Source organism: Tiliqua scincoides, chromosome 1 (assembly GCF_035046505.1).
Source record: "Tiliqua scincoides isolate rTilSci1 chromosome 1, rTilSci1.hap2, whole genome shotgun sequence".
In the NCBI taxonomy this organism is placed as follows: domain Eukaryota; kingdom Metazoa; phylum Chordata; class Lepidosauria; order Squamata; family Scincidae; genus Tiliqua; species Tiliqua scincoides.
Genome location: NC_089821.1, coordinates 284370263 through 284392387, shown reverse-complemented (window position 1 = coordinate 284392387; position 22125 = coordinate 284370263). Strand labels below are relative to the sequence as shown.

The window sequence follows — 22125 nt, the reverse complement described above, 5'->3', positions numbered from 1 at the left end:
GGAGTGTGGATGTAAGCCTGTGTGGGCCTTGGTGAAAAGACAAGGCAGCTGAATGGGGATGGACAGATGGAGACGAGTGGCCCAAATATGGGGCAGCTTTCTGTGCCCAGCCAAAGATTGCGGTCTTTTTCAATCACATGCTTAATCTTACTGTCTGTATGCGCAGGTGGACACTTCAAAGTTCGCTGCCATCTCCCTTGCAGTTTTTAGCAACAAATACCTCGGCAGCATTAAGAACGAAGCCTATCCAAGTGTGCAGCACTATTACAATACAACCAGGACCCTGGGACCCAGCTCATAGCACAGGGGTTATTAATACACCATAAGCACGGATATCACCACTGGTGCCTCTCCAACTAATACAAATGTAATTTCTAACTTCTTGAAAAATGCTCTGCTCTATTTCTGCTCATCAGCGAGTTAAAGCTCTAATGCCTGGTGTATCTTCACATCCACTAGGTGCCAAACTCATTTGTCAAAACATCCTTGGACTCACTCTGCTCTTTGAGCAGCACTTCGTCTCTGGCAGGCAATGAAATCCCAAGCCAGTCAGGAAGCCCACCATCTCCAGCATCTGATGCCCCAATAAAAGGTGCAGCTGGACATCTGAGGTGCCTTATAAAAGGTGCAGCTGGACATCTGAGGTGCCTTCCCAGACCCCCTGGAGCTGGGCTAAAGAATATTTGCCATGAAGTCCTGACCCACCGCATTGTCAAATTTAATATTAGAAACATTTCAAAGGCTTGTGGGGGTGCCCAACCCCCAAGTCAGACTCCGAGAAGAGCAGATCTGCCATTTGTCCAGCTTCCAGGCATCACTGAGGTACACCCAAGGCTGGTGCCAGGCTATTTTGTAACCTAAGCAAAGCTAACTCCTTACACACACACACACACCACACACACATACACAGTGGATACAGAAATCATGGATATGGAGGATACAGTTCAAATACTGAAGCAGCCCCCACGCCCATTCCATTACCTTAGAAGCTGCCACAGCAAATGCCCCTCCTCCAGGAAGAACCCAGAAGTGATTGTGACACAAAGTGCAAGTGCAAGTGACACAAAGTGCAAGTGACACAAAGCAGTCACTCCTGGATTCTTTCCAGAAGAAGTGCTGGCGGTTTTGTGCCCCCTTCAAGGGGAGACTCCACAGATGAAGGAATGTGGGTGAGAAGCAGCTAAAACGAGTGCCCCTGCTCCAGGAAGAACTCAAAATTGACTGCCTTGGTTGTCACTTCTGGGTTCTCCCCAGAGGAGGTGGCACTTGTGGCGTTACAAGCCCATTCCTTCTCTTGTGGAGGCTCCCCTTCAAGAGGAGCCTCCACAGAAGAAGGAACATGGAGTGCAAGGCCACCATATTGAGCACCCCATCCTTGGGGGAGAACCCAGAAGTGATGTCACATGACACAGTGTAAAGTGACATCATAACGTTACTGCCCTGGGTGCTGGGGCAATGCATTATGCCTCTGAAGAAAACTGAGGGTCCGATCCTGAGCAGTCACCACCAGCCCTCCCCCGACACAGAGTGCTGCAAGTGTGCCATAAGGCACACCTGTAAGATTCAGCACCGATCTAGGCTGAGCCAGCACCAGCCAGAGGCCCATCACCTACAGCATGGATCGAGCTCCAGGTGGTGAAGTAAGGTATGGCAGGGGGAAGGCAGGGCAGGGGAGACAGCAAGAGGAGTGTGGGATCTCTGCTTCACCTGATACAGAACCCAACATCAGGCCTCCTGGCCCGACCTGGGGCCATTCAACTCTGCACTTACTAAATAGCAGGCACAAACTCGAGTAGCCCCATTGCAGGGCTTGGGCATCAATCCAGAACATCCCCTGAGCCACCGGTGGCTGCCCGAGGCCCATAGGATGCAGTGGTTGCCATTTTGGCACTGTTGTTCCTCTGAGCACCAGGCAGCTCAGGACTGGGCTTCAACTCAATGTTAACAAGAAGCACAGATATCCATGGATACCTGATCAGCGGATAAGGAAGCCCACCTGTATTATCTTTGTGTGCCCAGTGTACAGGGCAAGGAAGCAAACCTGAAAAGAACACTCTCTGCAATCCAAGGCTTTCATCATAGTGGAAGCCATGCTAGTCAACCTCTGGCAGACTTCCTGACTCTGTAGGAATTCCAGGAGCCCTTGTAGCAAACTTTCCTTTCATGCTTTGCCCCTATGAGGGCAGGAAACTAACTGGTGTGTCCATAGCATATGATTCCCCACTCCAGCTTTCACAGGGGAGTTTTTCCCGTTGTTCTGCACCTCTGTTTTTCAATCAAGGAAGTCAGGTTCCTGACAGGGAACTTTTTTGTTAGGTTGCATTTCCCAACCCTGGTTTCTTGCAAGGATGTTTCCCAAGAAGTGAGTGAAGTTGAGGTCTACTGCTGCAACCGACTGACCAAATCAATCAGTGTACACAATATATCAGCCAGTGCTCAATACATGCCTCTGCTTCCCTCCAACTATGCACCTTGCAGGAAGTCCTGCTACATCAGGTGAATAGGCCTGCCTCTTTCAAGAATGCAGAATAAACAGCAGCTTTATGGAGTGACTTTTTTATTTCAAACCATGAAGGGTTCTGGGTTCACACTTGGTTCTACTTCAGGTCCTTAGAGAATAAAGCCACAAGTCAGGGGAACAGCTTTCTTCCAGAAGCAAGCGTTGGGGGGAGGGGAGTGGTGGTGATGGGGGAGAAGGGGGGCCTAACTTGTTCAGAGTTGTTTTTTTTAAACCTTGCCTCCCCACATTGTATCATCAATCCAGAACCAGGGTCTTGTTGTAGTACTTCAGAGGGGTGTTTGGGGAGTAGGTTGAGCAGCTTAGCCCCCAAACTAAGCACTTCCCCTCCCCACAGTGAAAGTTTTTTTGCCTTGTTGAACAGAGAGGAGAAGATTTTGACGCCTTTATATTTCCCACCCCCTTACTGTTTTTATGAATTGCCAATCCAGTGTAAAGAGTTTCTGAGGTAACACACAATGAATCCCAATGTTTTTAAAGACTTAATTTGCAGTAACTTCCCTTCATGCTGGTCACAGAGCCTAGCAGACAGCTTAAGTGTGTGCTCTTTTCATGCTGCTCATTTCACCCAGGCTCTCTGACAGGCTGTTCTCTTTTCTCTCACCTTCCCCCAAGGCATGATGGCTCCTCAACAGCCCTGAAGTGGCAGCTGCGGGAAGGGAGAACCATTCACCCAGAACCACTGGGAGCTGGATGGTGGGCAGCTCTTACCAGACTCTTCTTCCTCCTGCCCTTTGGACAAGAAGGTTCTATTGCAGACATACTCTCCTCCTAGAGTTTTTAACTACTTCCATGTCATATTCCTATGGGATACCTTTGTTCATGTTTCATCCTTAGTGGGAGGGTTTTTTTGTTTGTTTTGGGGATTCCATGAAGGAACATTTTATGCATGCCCAGCAAGTTCTTTCACACACACACACAGCATATACCACCTTGTGCTCATGTAGTGCACACCCAAAGCCCAGGAAGAAGCAGGATACATCTGTGCGGTCCTGCCTTAAGGTTCAAAATTCCTGGCATGTGCTTCATTTCATCAGAAAACTGATTGCATGCAGTTTAAGACTGCTTTAGAACAATCAATAAGGCTGCCATTCATTACAGAAACCTGAGTTAGTTCACTGATTATATCTGAATATGAACAAAATAATTGTTTTAAAATACTTCTTTCAGTTTTGTGTGAAGCATGTCTACATGCATTCCATCTTGCATGAATGTGGATGGGGAATGCCTTTTCTCAAAAGCTGCCCATTATCTGTACTGCCTGAGCAGGAGTGCCTTTTTAACAGATTGACCAAAAATCTTTTGCTCCACCCAATCAATTAAAACATATTAAGCACAGCATGCCCAGAGATCCATTAAGCCAGACTTTTGAGAAAGCCACTGCTTCGCTTTAGCAAGTGAACCAAAAACACTTTCAAATACAAAGCCTATATTAAAATAATTAATGTACTAATAATCTACAAATCTGCCAGTGTAGTTGGGGCAGCTGTGCAAGCAGCTAGCCAAACTTCAGGTGATCTTGGTCAACGTGAGACCCTCCTCCTTTTCAGGCTGCCCCAAGTCCCACTCACTCAAAAGCTCAGAGGCCACCTCTGTGTAGAGATGGTCCCAGTCCCAGCTGACGTCATCCTGCCAAAAGACAAGAGTGAAGAAGCATTCTTAAACATTGCTAAGTGATCCAATTGGCAGAAAAGCAGCTGTATCTTATCCAAGGGCAGGGGCTCAAACTCTGCTAACAGGCCCAGACATAAGTTTCAGCCCCTGCAGCTTTTAGAAAATCCTTGCAGTTCCACTTGGAGTTTCACAATTCACAGAAATTCTATTTCAGCCAATTTTGTGAGTTACATATTGAGATGATCATTAAGATGATATTTTACAGTATCTAAAGATTGATTTCGAAACTGATAGTTTTCAAAGCCCTGACAGCTTCTGTATGGCACAATGGCTCAGAGCAGTATATATTAAAATGGATTACATATAATGATGTATCCATGTATGGCACCTCAATACTACTTTACCTCACACAGAGGCGTAGCTAGGTCATTTGACACCCGAGGCCCATAAATTTTTGTCACCCCATATGACTTATATTGTTTAATTAATTATTAATTATATTGCTTAATTAGTTAATTCACTTTTTATACCACCCTTCATCTAAGCAGCTCAGGGTGGTGTACATGGTTCCTCCCCTTATTTTGTCCTCACAACAAGCCTGTGAGGTAGGTGAGACAGAGATAGTAAGAGTCATGACATGGAATGAATAATAATAATGGCCAGAAAAATAAATGAAGTGAATATTTCCCCACAAGCAATGGATGAAATTCTGCATCAAATGGTATATAACATGATGGTAATATTCCTAAAAGCCACGATTTCCAGAATTTTGGTCACTAGGGTGCCACCCTCCCACCCCCTGATGTCTCATTGGCCTGTTTTGAGTTAAGGCAGTGGTTCTCAAACTCTTAACATTGGGACCCACTTTTTAGAATGACAATCTGTCCAGGACCCGCTGGAAGTGATGGTTGGAAGTGACATCATCAAGCAAAATAAAATAATTATCAATAATTAAAGAAAAACAGATAAATAAGGGGAAGCCAGCCCTGTTTCACGAAGTGAGATTTTCAGCCCTCCCCAGTGCCCACCTTACTAGCTCAAGCCTGTTTTATTCTTTTTGGGGGGGGAGTTGCTGCCTGCAATAACACCCCCCCCCCCCGCACAAATAAAGCAGTGAGATTTTCAGCCCACCCCAGTGCCCACCTTACCAGCTCAAGCCTCAGGTTTATTCTTTGGGGGGGGGGGCTGCCTTCGGGAGCATTTGTTGACCTCCACTTTCATTAGATGGGGACCATGCAGCTAGCTTTGCATTCCTCTTTGCCTGACTTGACCAGGAGCCAAGGCACATTTGCTTACTTGCGAATAAACGAATAAGCAAATAAGTGTGGCTTACTTTCGCTTTCCATAGGGCTCAATACATTCGTCTGCTTGGAGGGAGGGACTTCCTTCTTGGGTGTTTTCACTGGATAGGAACCATTCTGGTGTCATTGGATTCCTCTCAGCCCGCCCTTTCTGAGAACTATGGCAAGTTTGCCTACTCGCGAGTAAACACGCGCTATGGCTCAGTTTCATTTTCCATAGGGTTCAATGCATTTTTTGGTTTCCGGGTTTTTTGGCCATAACTTTTGATGGAAAGGAGATACAGTATTTCAATCTGGTTTTTTTGCATTGCATTCTGCTGGAAATTCCATATCCAACAGTATATGGCATGATGGGGTTACTCCTAACCTTCATGATGTTAGCGATGTTGGGGCATTTGTGGTGTTACAGCCCCCCGGGTAGTACCCGGGGCGGACCGCCCCCTGCTAGCTACGCCACTGACCTCACATGCTCTAAATCACCATCTAACTGAGGGGCAGAGACTCACCAGATGGAACTTAGCCCTCCTTTCCTTGATTCTGAACAAACTTACCTCTCGCACTTCCTGCTCTGGAGCCAGAACTTTGCTAAGGAGCTTCAGGTCAATCTCTCCATCCTGTGAAAGCAGATGAAAATTACTGTCCGGTGTCAACAGTATGAAGGGAAGTACTAATTTCTCCCACTAACAGGAGATAGCACTACCCATCTTTTGGAAAGCATACATAGCCAGTGGTGGAGCAAAGTTACCAGATGTCCTGGGTATGGATAAGAAATATAGCATTGGCCTGAAACTCCCTGTCCATCGATCTTTTTGTGACCAGTGAAAATGGAAAGAGTGGATTGGGGTTGAGGTACTTTTGTGGGGAGCTCATGAAAGTACCTCAAACATTTTGAGGAATGTGGGGGTGAAATGAAGCATTTTACCTGGTGACAGCTGAAGACCACCTGGAGCCTGAAATGGCATACCAAATGCTGCTCCCACCTTGCCTGGTGATGTGTCATCCTCCCTTTCCTGCCCTTTGCAATGGAAAAGGAAGAGGGGTGTGGTGGGGAGGAGGAAGTGAGGGAGAGGAGAGTAGTGGGTTCTCCTTTCCTCCACACTTCTTTTTCCACTCTTCCCCTCTTTCTTTTCCAAACCAGAGAGCAGTGGGAAGAGAAGAAGCAGTGGAGTGTGTGGATGAAGTTGGGTGCTCCCCAGCAATCTGCTGCCTGAGGCAACTGCCTCAGTTGACCTTCTGGGTATGCTAGCCTTGTGCCTACCAAATAAAAGTCTTGCTTCACAAAGCTGTGCCTCTGTGACTGGCAATAGCAAAACCTGGCATTGTTGCTTTTCACCGAGGCCAGTCTCTGCCAGCCACCGTTGTATTTTCATTCCCTAGAATGTTTTCAGGGAAATATAATGGTGGCCAACTCCTGTGAAGAGCAGCAAGGCTTGACATGCTGCCATTGCCGCCACTCATCAAAACATGACTTTGTGAACCAAGACACTTATTTCGTAAGCACACAAACTCCTCTGAAAATGTTGATGTATTTTTGCACACTCCCCAGAAGAATATCTTTTTTTTTTTTTTACTACCCTTAAACCACCACCTCCCACTGCCCACATGACCAGAATATTCACCAAAGAAAATATTAGGAGATAGATCAGGGACAAGACATGGCATTCATGGCTGAAATAACTTGGGGGTAACACTCTGTGGTTATAAGTGCAGCACAGTCTTCTGTCCTCAACAGTCGTGCATGCTCAGCCTTGGCTCCGAAGTATACAACTGAGTATGCATAGTCCCATAGGGGAAATATTTGCTAAACAAATTATGATTGCAGGGCAGGCACTATTAGTGAAGACCATCAAAGTAGGCATCGGAGAGGAACACCCAAAGATGCCCCAACTCAGCAAAGTTACTGAGCATATGAGAAGAGATATCCAACAGACACATCTATTCAGTGTTCCAGAAGGACACCAAGCAACAGACTACACCTTTTGTGGTCCTACAACAGAAGGAAAATGGAAGGACAGGATCAAGCTCTGGTGGCAACAGGTAAGAATGATGGTTATTATCTTCAGGGAAGAACTTGGGAGAGTCTACGTTTTCCTCTTGATGTACTCACCAAGGTCTGAAATGCAGCATACTTCATGAGGTCGTTGTCCAGGTCACGGTAGGTCAGTACTCTGTTCACCTGGATGCTGCAATTGGGAGATGGGAAGAAATCAATTTGGAGTGCTTTGCATCCCTCACCAAACTCAGAATCCATAGCTGCCTTAAGTACAAACCTGGTCTTAATATTAAGTTCTTCATTTATTGCACATGCACATAGGATTCTAGATTTCCTCTGCACAGATGAAACAACCCAGTCTATCATCACTGTTTATTATTTAGAAATGCCCCAAGCAAACCACACGACATAGCACAAAATCCAGTTGAACAAGTCAGAAATTGATCCACGTTAGACTAGTTTGGCACTAGAAGTTCTGTGGCCATAGTGCTCTTGCTGTTACCTGGGTGGAGCTGCCACCTGCATGGCAAAGTCTTCCTCCTGTACCTCTTCCAAGTCTGGGATCACTGGAATGTCTACAAGGGGTAAGAGAGGCATAAGAAAGCAGAAACAATTATGATCTTTCCCATTTTCTCAATGGGGAAGTAACACCTTCCGATCAAAACACTAGATACCTTCGCAGCAGGATAAATAGCAGTTTGACTGCTGGCATCTTCCTCTTAATTAAATAGATAGATTGGTGCTCAAATGATGGAGTGGGGGAGCACACAGTTCCCGATAAATTAGAAGAAGATGGAAAAATGCTGTACGATGTAAGTGGAGAAGTAGCCTTGCTACTTGGCATGCAGCAATTTGTTTCAATACTACCAAAAGTGTACTGCTGCCATGGTATGGCAGAGTGGATCAGAGCTTAGTTAGTAAAGAAGAGATTAGGACGATGGTGATGTCCATCCTTGACAATTTTTTTTTCCTAAGGGGTCAGGCAACAGGGGCGGGAAAAAGGCTCAGATTTTTGGCAGCTGAGCAGACAATACTAGGCTAGATGGGCAAATAGTTTGACCTTCTATAAGTCAGTTCCATACGTGCAACTAAACATGCTGGTTGAAGAAAAGGAACACACGTGTAAAGTGCCAGAATACTGCAGGCTACATGCTAGAAAAATGAAATGGCTGCAAATAGAAGCAAGGGATGATGTGTAAACTGTGCTTGATAAATGAGAAAGCAGCTGCACATTTATTGCACAAAACACTGATCGTGTGGAAAGGCAAAGTCCTCTGGACTGGCATCACAATTTCCAGTAACAAAGTGTGTAAATAGGAAGGGGAAAAAAGGCTTTGTTTATAGATCTGCCTCTCAGAACAGCAAGACTGAAGAAATGAGATCTCTTTCCTTTAATTAGGTGTTTACATTAAAGGCTTATTCCAACTCACTCCCTTTCCCCTCCTTAAAAAATTATCACATATTGTTTTAAAGTCCTGAGGACCAACTGGGGAACTAGCTTGCAGCATCCATGCTGCAAAATGGCTTTTGTGCAACCTGCTAAGCCCATCTGCAGCTCTGGACAGTCACTGACCTTCTGCTCCACCACTCCTGCTCCACTCCCCCATTTTCCATTTGAGCCCTCATGTTCAATGTTTAAATGTTTCTGTTCCATTCATTTTATATCAGTATTTTCCTCATTTTTAATACTTCAAACATTCCCACCTATTTAGACTACATGAGCATGGCAAAGTATTTTCTAACATTGCATTAGCATTTTCAGTGACTTAGCCCTTGACCAGCTGGGTGCCCAAGTGAGCAACTTCTCAGGACAAAGGCACTGGCCACCCCTGATTAATAGCTGTCCTCTTTCAAATCTGAAAGTTGTTCTGGAGTCACCCATTTCCCAAGTAGTTGAGGGACTGCCTGGCTCACTCCAGCAGAGATCTTTCACCCCATTGCCTGAAACTTCAAGGAGGTGACCCATCAGCAATCCCTGCTTCCTATTCTATCAGCAGTCTGCTTTTTTTAACTAGGCATTTGGCTGTTTCTAGCTTTGCCCTGTCTGCAGCCCAGGATGAAATGAATATTCAGGAGCTGGAAAGGTGTCTTGCCGGTGGAGTCGGGTGTTCGCAACTGGGTCTTTTTTTAAGGAAAGAAAAAAACAAAAATGTTCCCTACAGCCCTCTCACCCCTTGCAAGTGCAAAGGTCCCATCTTCACATCCACTCTGCTTCCCTATAGGCACCCTGGACCCTGGTGGAGGTAGTGCTGGCCCATCTGCAGCAGGGCAAGGGTTAGCCCAGAATCTGACAAGAGGGCTGTTTGGAGCAACCCACACAGTGGGATTTCTCTCTAATTGGCAGCCTGGTGAAGGGGCTGAATGAAACTGAGGCTGGAGCCAGTGCCAAGCCAAAGCAAGAGGCAGTGACAGCTTGGACAATCTCAGCAGAGTTGTGCCTTCCAGCTCCCCAACCACCCAAGGAACGGCTGCCTGCTACAGAGCAGCTTCCCAGCCACTGCAAAGTGGATAACAAGGAACTGAAACCCAGAGGCTGGCTCCATCTTTTGCACAGAGAAGCGCCTAAGGTGATGCGATACTGTGTGGCCACATCATCAGTGCCTTGTCACAGAAAGACCCATCACATGTCATGGAAGACTGGTGTGGGTGTATTTCCCAGTAGAGGCTCTCTGTCTCTGGCTGAGTGGGCCACACAAGAATGACAAAGAAATAAAAAGTGGTGGGAAATAACCTGTGGATGAGGGATCAGCAGGCCCAGTAACATAATTCTTACACAAAAGAAATTTAGATTTGAGAAACTGAATGGATTTCCAGGAATGCTGGATCAGGCCCACAATGCAAAGTTTCCTGCCTTAAAGATAAGGCAGGCAGCAGCACCTACAGCACTGTTTCACACAGTACTCGACTTTCCACTAACATATGTCTCATGTCATGAGAGGTATTACTACATACACATCCTATTCCTACTGAAATAAAATAGCAATGCCATTTTAAGCATGTTCATTCAACAAACTGTGATCAATGAGGCTTATTCCCTAAGAAGTGCATTTTGTATTGCAGACTTTTCTCAAGAGCGAAGAACCCTTCATATGTTACCCTCCTATATTCTAATAATCCACAGAGTAAGATTACAGGTGCACAGCGTTAGAGATCCCTGTAGAACCCAATGATGATCCAGGTCTCACCTGACATTTCATGAAGGGAACCTTGTACAATCACCTATAAATGTTCATCCAAAAGAGCACACTGCCCCCCCCATTTTTTATTCCTTTCTTAATGCTACAATAAGCATTTACTTCTCTAGTCTTTAAAGCAATTCTTGCAGATTTCCTCTGAACCAGACTGCCTGTGACATCTCAGCCTTTTGACCATCAACCACAGCTTCATCATACACTGCCTTTCAAAGTTTAATTCTTGCCAAGTGAAAATTCACAAGGAACTGCAGAGGAACAGAAGTGTGATGCCTGCATGTCAGATTTAGAAAATGGGTCTCTATAGATGGGAAACTGCAACACTGAGCTTCCTTGTGGATACATGGAACAGGAATGCTAAGTTCTAGGGAAGGCAGGATGGAAATTCTGAGTATTAAAATTAAACCTTCTCTCACCTACTTGAAGAAAACAAGCAAGAAACAAAATTCCAGAGAGGGAAAGAAGAGGATACTGAGGACCTCTAGCAGAGAAACCTCACCAACTCACACTGCTTTCTTGGGGAAAAGCTACCGTATATACACATTGACCCACCATTCCACACTTTGAGAGTAAAGGAGACCAAGAAGAGCCATTTCTTTGTAATGTTTTCCTACATGTGATTTTAAGGAGAATGTCCAAGATATCCTCTTCTATTCCTCCTTTAACTTAGGTGTTAGCTTAATGTCCCAGTCCACATTTGCAGCAGCTGGACTGCAACTGTGTTCTCATCTGAAATACAGGGCTGGTAGTGGCTAGGGGTTGGCAGGAAGCTAAATTGAATTTACTGACAGGTACATTTCATTTTTCTGCCTACAACCTCCAAGAGGGCTTCAGGGCCCCCCAAAGTTTACTGTAGAAGGGGTTAAAGCGCAAAAGCATAAAAACCGTTAACCCACTCAGCTCCCTCTAGAGTTCCCAGGTCTGAAGTAATTCCCTTTGCCCTGCTGTGCCAGGATTTGTTCCCATTATTATCCTGCCATTTTCAGGAACCCATTCAGAATGGAAATTTTCCCAAGTATAAACCTAGTTATTTTCCAGATCTACAAAGTGCTAAAATGCACACCTCTAATGCTGTATACTGTATATCCAAAACTGCACATGAGCAAAACACTTTAAATTTAAACCTGGGATTTAGAAGGGCCCCAAAATAGGTGGAGTCACTCCCAGTTTCAGCACAATGGTGAGTGGACTTGAAAAGGAGAGAAAGCCTACTAAGTTTTGCATTTTCAAAGCATTAAACTCGAGTCAGACACAATTCTAAATTTCTCTGCTGCTGCAAAACTTTGTTTTACTGAATGCTGTTACCTTCTGCATCACGTTTAGGGAATTTTAAATAGGCAAATGGAAGAAGGTCTGATTGAAGATGAAGTTAAGTGAAAGAAATTGGTCTCATTTAGCACATGACAGGATTCATCTGTGTTCTTGAGTCCACTGAGGTAACATCATGGGCGTTTCATATTCATGAGCTGCTGCGACACTGTGTCCCCACATTTACAAAGCACCGTGTTCAGCAAATTCTGTCCCTGTGGACATCCCATGCATTTCATGGTCTTGTCAGAGACACATCAAACACTCCAGTAACCAAATACCAGAAAATGGCTTTAATTAGTGCATCTCAATCCAATAATTTTTCCCTCTAAACAGAAAAAGGAGGAATAAAAATAGGGAAGTAGAAAGCAACAGGCTACAGACTTTTTTTTATATATATAAAAAGCAAGGCACAAGGGATGAAGGCAGTTTCTGCTGCACACACAAACAGGATTGAGGGCAATAGGCAAGTGATGAGCCTCTCCCAATGACTGGTGACTCCTTACTAGGACACAGGATTGAGGGCTGCCATTTCCTTTCCCAGTGTTTGGCCAATATCTGTTTGTGTGTGGTCCCATGTGGGGAGGAGTAGGGGCAGCGTTTCAAATATTTTCAATGAAAACCAAGAAATCAAAGGAGAGCAAAAAAAGTGTTGCCTATTTTTCTGAGCCCCCTTATTAAGGGCTATGAATTAATTTCATTCATACTAGTTGTGAAGGAGACAGGAAGCGTATCACCAGCATATATGTGGATCATTTTACATTGACACTGAAGCACATCAGCCATTTTGCTCCATATGCCCCAAGTTTGGATAGATCCTTCTGGGGCTCTTCATTCAGGACTTCACTACTGGGAAAAATTTAGTGTCACCTTCAAACTTGGCCACTTTGCTGCTTCTCCCTAACTCCGGGTCATTTATGAACACATTGAAAAGCTCTGGTCTTCCAATCCTTGATGCACACCACTTTCTAAAAAATCATTTTCAAAAGGCCACACCTTTTATTTTGCCAGGCCATATTATAAGTACATATTAGCATTTAATGATGGCTTCTAAACTTTAGGTATCCAGAAAAGTAATGGCAGTAAAATAATTTCAATTTAAATTAAGAAAACATTACTGTGATACAATAGACGTGAATAACTGCATTAAAAGCTTCTTGGAATTTCACCAAAAACTCCTCACAAAAGTTAATTATCCATTGCATACAAGGGAATGCCCTTGCACATATCAGCAACTGCTTAAGAGACAGGAAATGGGCACAGGGCATAAATGGTTGATTGTCACAATGTGGAAAGGTAACCACAAGGCAGGGATGGGAAAAGGGAGCAGTGGAAATTTTACAGTGGATACAAATTGTTCAAAATTTTGAAACAGATTGTGAGTTAGCAGAAAGAACTCGCAGAACTGGAAGAGTGAATGAGTAAACGAGTAATGGAGTTTATTCTTAATTAAAAGCAAAGTATTGGAAAAATAATCCCAACAAAATACATTTGAGATACTGGGATCTAAAACATGCATTACCATGCAAGGGAAAAATATTGGAGTCATCAGGAATTTCGTTCTGAAAACATCAGCTCGATATAATGTAGCCAATGGAAATGCAGAGTATTATCAGTGAAGAAATACGAAAGAAATATGTTCACTTCTTGAGTCTTATGAACACTTCTCATAATGCTACTGCAAAATATAGTACTGTACAATTATTCCAAGAATGAAAATAGCTACCATATAGAAAACGTACTGACTATACAAAATTGGAATGTTGAGAGTGCGGATCCATCCATCCAATGTAAGCATCACTTCACACCAAGCAGGCAACTTAGCCTATGTTTACCACCCCATACATAATTAATCTCATTTTAAGCAGCTTTATAGTTGTGCAATGTGGATTAAGTTGCATGTTGTAGCCAAGCAATCATGTAGTTAACTACTTGCCAACTTCAACAAGGAACTTGTCTGTTGAAGTTGCCAACAACTTGCTACTTGCCAACAACAACTGCAAACTCAACATGCTAATTGGGCCTGTGAATTGGCCCAAAGAGAGACTAAAAGCCCAATCCTATCCTGTGATGGAACAGGCAAGCTGACTGGCCTGCACTGGCCTGCACTGTATCCAGTGTAGGGTAGAAGATGGTTGCTGCAAAGGAGTAAGGGGATTTATTTCCCCTTACAGTGTGTAGCATGGCAGCCACCCCATGGGGTTATTTGGATCTGTGCCAGCAAAATTGCAGGGCTGATCAGGAAGGTAGGTTAGGATCTGACCTAAATTCCACCCAAGCTGCCTGTATACAATTCAGTGATGCGCCAAGTAAACTGTACCCCCTATTATCTTTTGATATTCTAAGCAGCTCCCTGGCCATTCAGACAAAATATGTTGCCAAGTATGTGATCCTGGCAATTTTGTGTTGTAGACTTCCTCCATAAGATGTGACACTAACAGATACTGGAAGCAGGATACCTGGCTAGATGGACCATTAATCTGATCTAGGAAGGCTGTTCTTGAGTCTTTTCTAAGAACAGCTTGGTGTCATTTCATGTCAAACAATAGCGACAAGAGGTAAATGTTCAGAATTAACCTATCTGAACCAGCGTTTTGCATGCAAAAATGGGGGAGTGGCTTTTTAAGCATTTCAAATGTATAAATGTGGCATTATAATTTTTATCTTTAGTAGTTATTAAAAATACAAAATCAAGAGGTGACAGTTAATAAGCATTACTGAATGCAGGGCAGAACTATACAATCTTCAGTACATGAACCAGAGAGAGTACAGAGCACACAGACAGGGAAATGAAACTCACAATCTCGTCCTGTGCTGTTTCAGATGAGTGATATTTGCCAGGGAGATGGCAGGAAAGAAGCTTTTCACAAGCTTCCCATTGAATTATGCTAGGGAGCAGGTATATATCTTATTCTATTTAATCCTTTTCATGCTCCAGAGGAAAAACAAGACAAACTACATTTCTTTTATACTAAAATCCTTAGCTTAAAAAAAAAACTTATATAAATTTATTAAAAATACTGCTTTGATTGAAAGTACTCATGTCACTTCCACATCCAGAAACGCCTCAGAAGCCCCTCCCTTCCTGCACACAAGGCCACCTCCACTGACAGCCAACTGGGTTTGATCACAGCCACTTGGAATCGGATTTTCATAAGACAGACGAGGAGCCTAACTGCTCCTTTCTTTCTCGCTCCTATCAGATGAGAAAAGTGATGGTGGGGGAAGAGAGGACGTAGGTCCGGAGGGAACAGTGCTACAATCAAGGGCTATGCAGTTCTCTTGCTGTCCCTCCCCAGCTGCAATTTTCAAAGGAGCTTGCCTTGGGCACTTTCAAATGATGGTGTCTCAATTCTGTAATCATATTTCAAGAGCTTTTTCTTAAAGGGTCTTTTAGGTAAACCTAGTCCGTCAACTACACTTATGGACTCAACAATCACAGCCACCCTATTACTGTGTATTGAGTGTTTCACAGAATCCTGGCAGGAAAGAACTAAACACCCAGACCCCTCATGCCCAAACACATGTACTCACCACTGTCCAGCACCTTTATCAAATTTTAGGTGTTGCACTGCTTTGATCCTTTTCCAGCCAATCAGACACACAGTTGAAATGAAGACAAAACCTGCAGCCATCCCACACCTCTGACATGCCAATCAACAGTGTCAGGACTTTAGATCAAGTGCTCCCTCATCCCCCCCCCCATCCCAACCATGTCCCCCAGCACAGAGTTACCAGTCTTCTGCAGATAAATGTTTGCTGCTGCCTTCTGTAAAACAAAGTGGATGTACTGGAGACCTTTCAGGAGAGGCACCACAACTGCCTGCTCACATTTGTGCTACTGGGGCCACTGGAACCTCAAAGTATATCCACCCTGCTTTTCTGAGATATTTACCTTGCTTTATGTTTCATGAAGAATGTGATCTAATTGTGCCTCTAAACAGGGAAGAGCAAGAGATTGCTGAAAATCAGAGGGAAAATCCTGATGGAAAGAAGCACAATCTCCAAAGATGATCTTGTACTGCCCACCCATCCCAGACCTTACTCATATGCAGTTAGACAGTCAAGAAGGAAAAAAGCATCAAATACTGTGTTTGATCCAAAGAGAAGGACCACAGACCACCCCTTGCAAAATGCTAATTTTTAAATAGTTATTTCCTCTTGGTCTAGGGAGCAGCCTGAGCTTAGAAGAAGCACCCAACTTTGTGAAGAAGACACTCAACAGATAGCACTTTTCCCAATTCCCCTGACAGCCTGGCATCTCATCCAGTTCCATTACTGTGCTGAGCTCAACTACTTCTGTCCATTTTCCCTGTTGACATGGATAGAAAATTGAGCAATTACCCTTAAATGCCTCTCTCTCAGATCACCCAGATTGCTACATATACAATATTAAGCCCTCGATTGCCCCTGGCCAAAAATGGTTCAACTAGACCTGTCCTTTAGGAATTAAACAATTTTTGTTGCTTGCAAGAGTTTATTATTCCTAAGGTTCTCACTATATTAAATCCTATTAAAGCAGGGTTCCCAAGGTGCAGTAAGTCACAGGCCTTCTTTTTCAGTCTCTGACCAAGAGGGCATAAAAAGAAACAGGGCAAAAGTAGCAAAGATGAATCATCTGGTGACTCAACACATATTACTTAGGTCCACATTCAAAGAAGCAATGCATTAACAGGGCTGTTTATCTTCATTGTTTCCTGGAAGACTTCCCTAGTAAATCCAATAACAGGAATATAGATTTTTGAGAATCTCCACCTTAAAAACAAAAAGCAGCATGTTTCCAGTCCTCGTGACTAGGGTGCATTAAAAATGCAAATATAGCACCTACACAATTATTTATTTAAAATGTTATAACCTGCTAGCCATAGTTTTTGAAGAAGCTTACTGTTTAAAATACAGTAACAGAAAAATCAGTATGCAAGACTCCCTCATAGGGTGGGGCTTCCTCAGCTGGTCTGCCGATTATGTTCTTGTAGCTCCTGGATTCTGGCAACAGGTACAAGACAGGCAGGGCAGTGGGGAGGGAGGTACCCGCTGATGTTTCAAACGCAACAGGCTCCAATAACCATTGGCCGGAGCTTCTGTACCCTGTACAGCTCTCTCTCTCTCTCTCTCCTCTATGGCCTCCAATCATGTTTTTACCAATATCTTCTTACTATTTCTTACTTGTAACTATCCTTCCCCAACTAGCTGGCTTCTCATTAAAATCTGCAGAGTTCAGAGTACACCAGGGAAACTCAGGCTGCAACCTTGAATCATTTTATCAGGCTGCAGAATACGAACGTTTTCTTGCAGGTAAGTTTGTCCAAACCTTTTGACTTCAACATAGTAACATTTTTGCCATCAAGCTGTTTGTTCTGCACAAAGGGCAAGGCCTTTCCTTCCCTAAACTCCTTTCAAGTTTGGTGCAGCACCTCCTGGCAGAAGGCATGTCTTTGCCTGCCAGGTTTCCTGCTGGCCTAGTTAATGTTTCTCTAGGCAAGTGCCTTGAATTTTTTAATTCGTTTCTCTTGGCTGATAGAACCAGGTGCTGGAAGTGCACAGCAACTGTGAAACCAGGCATAGCAAAAGCCCAACCAAGAAGCTGTGGAAAGCCACAGCTGCCAGCAGAGGGGCCATTCAAGGCTGCACATGCTCCTTCGTTGCCCATGCAGGCAAAAAGCCAAGTTGGGAAGTCTACACTCTTCATGTTGTAAGATATCTCAGTATTGTTCTTGGAAGGGGTGAAGGACTTGTGAACAATGAGACTGTGGGACAGGGGAAACTAACAAATGTGGCAGAGGTGCTTTTCCAAAGGATGCAGGAAGCAGACAAGGGAACCCAAAAGGACACACAAGAATGGTAGGAATCAGCTAGGAAGATCCAAGTTGATCAAGGTTCAAGTGGTTCTTTTTAGCCACCTTTATATGTCTTCAAATTTCCAGTTTCCTCCTTCCAGCCCTCAGAATCTGATGCTTATAGTTTCTATCACAAATCCAGCAGAGGCTATTTCTGCCATTGCTGCTGTTTCTCCACATGATATTTTCTCTCACAGAAATGTCTTGAATTCACTGGGTTGCCTCTCCAGAAGAAATATCTGATCATGATCATCCTGGTTCCTCCCCACCCTCTCTCATTCCTTCTCCTAATTGTGGCAAGGGTGTAGGGAATTTCATCTAAAACACCCCTCTTGACACACTGCCAAACCTACTTTTACAGTAAGGCCCTGGTATCAGTGAGAAGTTCCATTCTGGAACTCCCCATGGATGTGGAATCAGTGAATACTGGGGTCCAAATTTAAATGGCTTCAAAAACAAAACAAAAAAAGTGTGCCCAAATCAGGGTTCCTACCATTTCACGGCCAAACCTTGCTTTTCCAAGCCTCTATAGCTCTTTTAGGACTGAAAGACAAACTTCCAGGTTGCTCTGAAGTTCCTTTTTCTTCCCAAGCCTCATTCCAGCATGCATTTCGGGGTCTGTAGGAATCCTGATTTTGACAGACTTTTTGTTTTGTTTTGTTTTTAAAGTCATTTAAATTCAGTCCAGGCATCTGCTGGCATGCATGGCAAGTCAAATCTGTGGATGCCATGGCCCAACTGTAGCAGTAGTAGTTTGTATAGCAGGACAGTTTAGAGAAACAGTCCCCTCCCCATGATTAGAGAAAATGACCAGGGAGGAGGAAGACATGAGCACGCATGTCTGTTCATGACTTTTCCTGAGGGCTCAAAACATGTCTAGCATTAGGTTAGTGGGTGGGTGCTGGCCTTCTGCGCCTCTGTAATAGTGCTGTGGCTTGACTGCTTCCCTAGACTAATTTGTTTCCCCGGATGGCTCAACAACATGTGTCTTGCTTTGTTTTAATGTTTACTTATTGTTATGATACAGTGCACATTTTACTACGGAGCTTTGTAAGCCACCTTGGGCATTTGCTTCAGCATGGGAAAAGTGGGATATAAATTTTTCAAATTAATTATGATGCAACACTGGTTAGGATGGAGGAATGTCATCCTTGGTAAAGTTGCATGCAATCCTTTGGGCCAAATTTGACCTGATGGGGGAGCCAGGATTACAGATCATTCGTGGATCAACAAATGAAGAGAGAACAGGACGGGTGACAAGAATTCTGAGAAGAGGATCCAGTAGGCTGAGAGAGTACAGAAGGTCTCTAAACACATAGGGACTTGTAATTTGTTCATCTGAACAGTGGACCAGGTTTTACTTTCAAGCTTTTAGAAGGATCATCTCTGTGGAAAAAGTTTATATATGTCCTGGCTTTCAGATATGGCTTCAGCAAAGGGCATGTTTCAATACAGCCTTCCGCTCAGGAATTTACAGTGAAAACGAATAGTTTCCCAGTGGATATAATATATACATTACACTTCTGAACTACGGAGATAAACAGTATTTTGTCTAAACTGAATGAGAGAAAGGGGAGAAAGGATGAATAAAAACCTAGCACATTTCAGACTGGGAGGGGCCTTTCCACATTTATGCCTTGAACCCAATCCATTTAATATGCAAACCAGGGTTACATTAACTCAGCAGGCAAGGATGCACAGGCATTCATTTCAATTAAAAGAGAAGAGTCTTACCTCCTCCATCATCAGATGCCTCCAAGCTCTTCTGCCTCAGGCGGTGGCTAGAAGATCCATAAGGAGAAGACAACTTTAGATGACAAATTATGAAACAGCATCTCCAATCTTACACTAATATTTGTTAGTTGCAACCTCCTCCAAAGAAAAGTAGAATAGAACAAAAAGTTCTATTTCTCTGCCTACCCCCCAGCAACACTTCCAATGAAATATTTAGGAAGAGAGCACATCATCTCTAAAACTCTTCTCAAATACACCAGTGCAGAATGATGTTACTAGATTCCAGCCTTTCCCAATGTGAAATCCAGACCTGAGCATCTGAAATGAGCAAGGCTTTCCAAAACCTAATTTTAAAGCACAGGCAAAAGTCACACTCACTGGTTCCCCCGTGCCACCAAGGGCAGAATCTGAACGCCTTTCACTGACCCCTGTCAGTGCATTAGCAAAACATATTCAAGTCAACACAGACAAAGAAGAAATAAAAAGGAACAAGGCACCACATTTCACAGATTTTATGTAGATGCGCAGTGAACAGGAGAAGACTGGAAGTAGCAAAACATACTCTTCTACTTGTTCTGAACCTTTCTTTGTTCCCCTGAAAAACATAAAAAGGCTAGTGTTAATGAGAAAAGTGAAAACAGAAGTAGAGAGTCAGCCTCTAACATCTATATCAAGGTGAATCTGGAGAAATGCACATGACCATAATCCTCTGGAAGAAGGTATACAACACAACATTGACAGGCACTTAAAAAGGCATCCAGACACAGTTCAAGGTACTCATTTTGACCCATAAAGGCCTACATGGAGTTGGCCCTACATTCCATGGAAACGTGTCAGGTGAGATGTGACATTTTGTGCCCCTCTGTGTGACTCATTTTTAAAAAGTGAGAAAAAAGTGCAGAATCGTTCCCTGCCCCCCCCCCTGCAACTTGGAGGTCTTGCAAGACTCCAGACCAAGGACAACTTTGCACGTTAAGAGGCAACAGCAGAAGCCCCAAATGACTTGTGCATCCACGTTTTCACACTTCCTTCATAACATACAGAATGTGAGTCTGTGCAATTTTTCCTGCAATGAGATACATGAGCTTCTCACACACATTCAGGATGTGTGCATCTCACTGTGGGGAAGATGCACACATTCCTGGATTTTAGAAAAGCAGAGAGAAGATGTACACAGCACTTTTGTTTCTGCTGCTGTTTTCTTAGGGGGCTGCTCTCTTTCAAAAGCAGTGTAGGACTACTGTATGGGGACAAGCTGATTAATGGCCATCACAGGGGGGGAGCTTTTAATGACATGTTTTAATATATTTTGTATTTTATTTAAATATAAATATGTGTAGCAAGAGTGGTCAATCTGCATATATAGAAGAATTTAAAAGAGTCTTAAATATTGCTTCTTTCAAATGTCTCTCTTGCAGTTCTCAAACATCTGAAGTTTATCGTATGTGCCTCTTACATTAAGCAAGTTTGGCCACCCCTGATATATAGGTACCTGCTGTAAGCAGCCAGAGTGGGATCAAAATCCAATGAAATATTTGATGGCTACGGAGCACAATGGGATTAAATCAAGCCACAGAGAACACTGAGCAGAGTCAAAGCAAATTAGCTTTCATTATAGTACCATCAAATATGTTTTTGGCACAGTGTTGCCTGCAAAGCAGCCCCTGCAAATTAACCAGAACCAAGAGTACAGAATCTTCTGGGTTAGGAGAATGCCTACACCAAACTAGCAATAGGTACAAACCACTTGAGGTCAGTAAACTTTTCCTGTCCTTAGTCTTAAACACAGAATGCACTATTTAACCTCTATGTCTCACAAGGGACTGAAAGAGGCTGGGTCAGATGACCTGAAGATCAGGGGGAAATCTGGCTGAGTTGCTAGTTCAAGATAATAATGGGATGTTGGAGGAAGGAGGCGGGGCGGGAGCAGGGAGGTGAGAAGAGATGGCAGGCAGCTCTCTCGCTCGCTCGCTCTCCACCCCAGCAAGCTCAGAACTAATTCAGATCCGATTAGGGATGCTTGTTCAATATTCAAAATGTAAAACATGGAGGTTGCTGAACCAGCACTTTGAAAAGTTAATTAAATGCCAGGTTTCTTTTCAGCAGATACTCCATCACTTGCTGATTGCTCTGACTATTTCACAAGATGAAGTTTTTAAACTCTGTGTACTGGGAAATATCCTTTACTCTTTCTCCAGAGTGGGCGCACAGCATGGCATGAAACACCACAGTTTTCCTCTGCCTACTACTAGCTCTGCTCCCAAGCAAGAGCTGCAACCTGGAAATCCAGAGAAGGTACCTATTCAGAGCTCATGAGACAGGCGAACACTACATTTGGAGAGAGAGAGAGAGAGAGAGAGAGAGAGAGAGATTTAAAGAAATGAGCTCTGCCCTCAAGTGGTAAACGTTCCCAGCAGAGTCACCACAAAGCCTCGATCACCATTTCTCCTTGTTAAAGTAAAGTGACAGAATCAGATGCTTCCTCTTACCTGATTTTTACCAGGTAAATTACCAGATTACCTCTAATCTTTTAATTATTTAGAAGAATGTTATACCACTTTTCAGTATACCCAAATATTGTCTACACATCTTCTTTATATCTGCTTAGGGTAGAGAGAGGACCGTAATG

The 22125-nt window shown here is 43.7% G+C and overlaps 1 protein-coding gene across 1 annotated transcript in view; it reads right to left on the bottom strand.

Moving 5' to 3' along the window:
• Positions 1-2179: 2179 nt before the first annotated feature.
• The window catches only part of IFT43 (intraflagellar transport 43), a 51385-nt gene continuing 31439 nt past the window's right edge, over positions 2180-22125 (bottom strand). Inside the window, exons 4-9 of the mRNA XM_066612092.1 lie at positions 20059-20091; positions 19497-19543; positions 7929-8001; positions 7541-7616; positions 5985-6047; positions 2180-4147 (exon numbers count right to left, since the gene is read on the bottom strand). Of these exons, the coding sequence (XP_066468189.1) occupies positions 4028-4147; positions 5985-6047; positions 7541-7616; positions 7929-8001; positions 19497-19543; positions 20059-20091 (412 nt within the window). The 3' untranslated portion in view covers positions 2180-4027. The remainder of the gene's footprint in view (positions 4148-5984; positions 6048-7540; positions 7617-7928; positions 8002-19496; positions 19544-20058; positions 20092-22125) is intronic.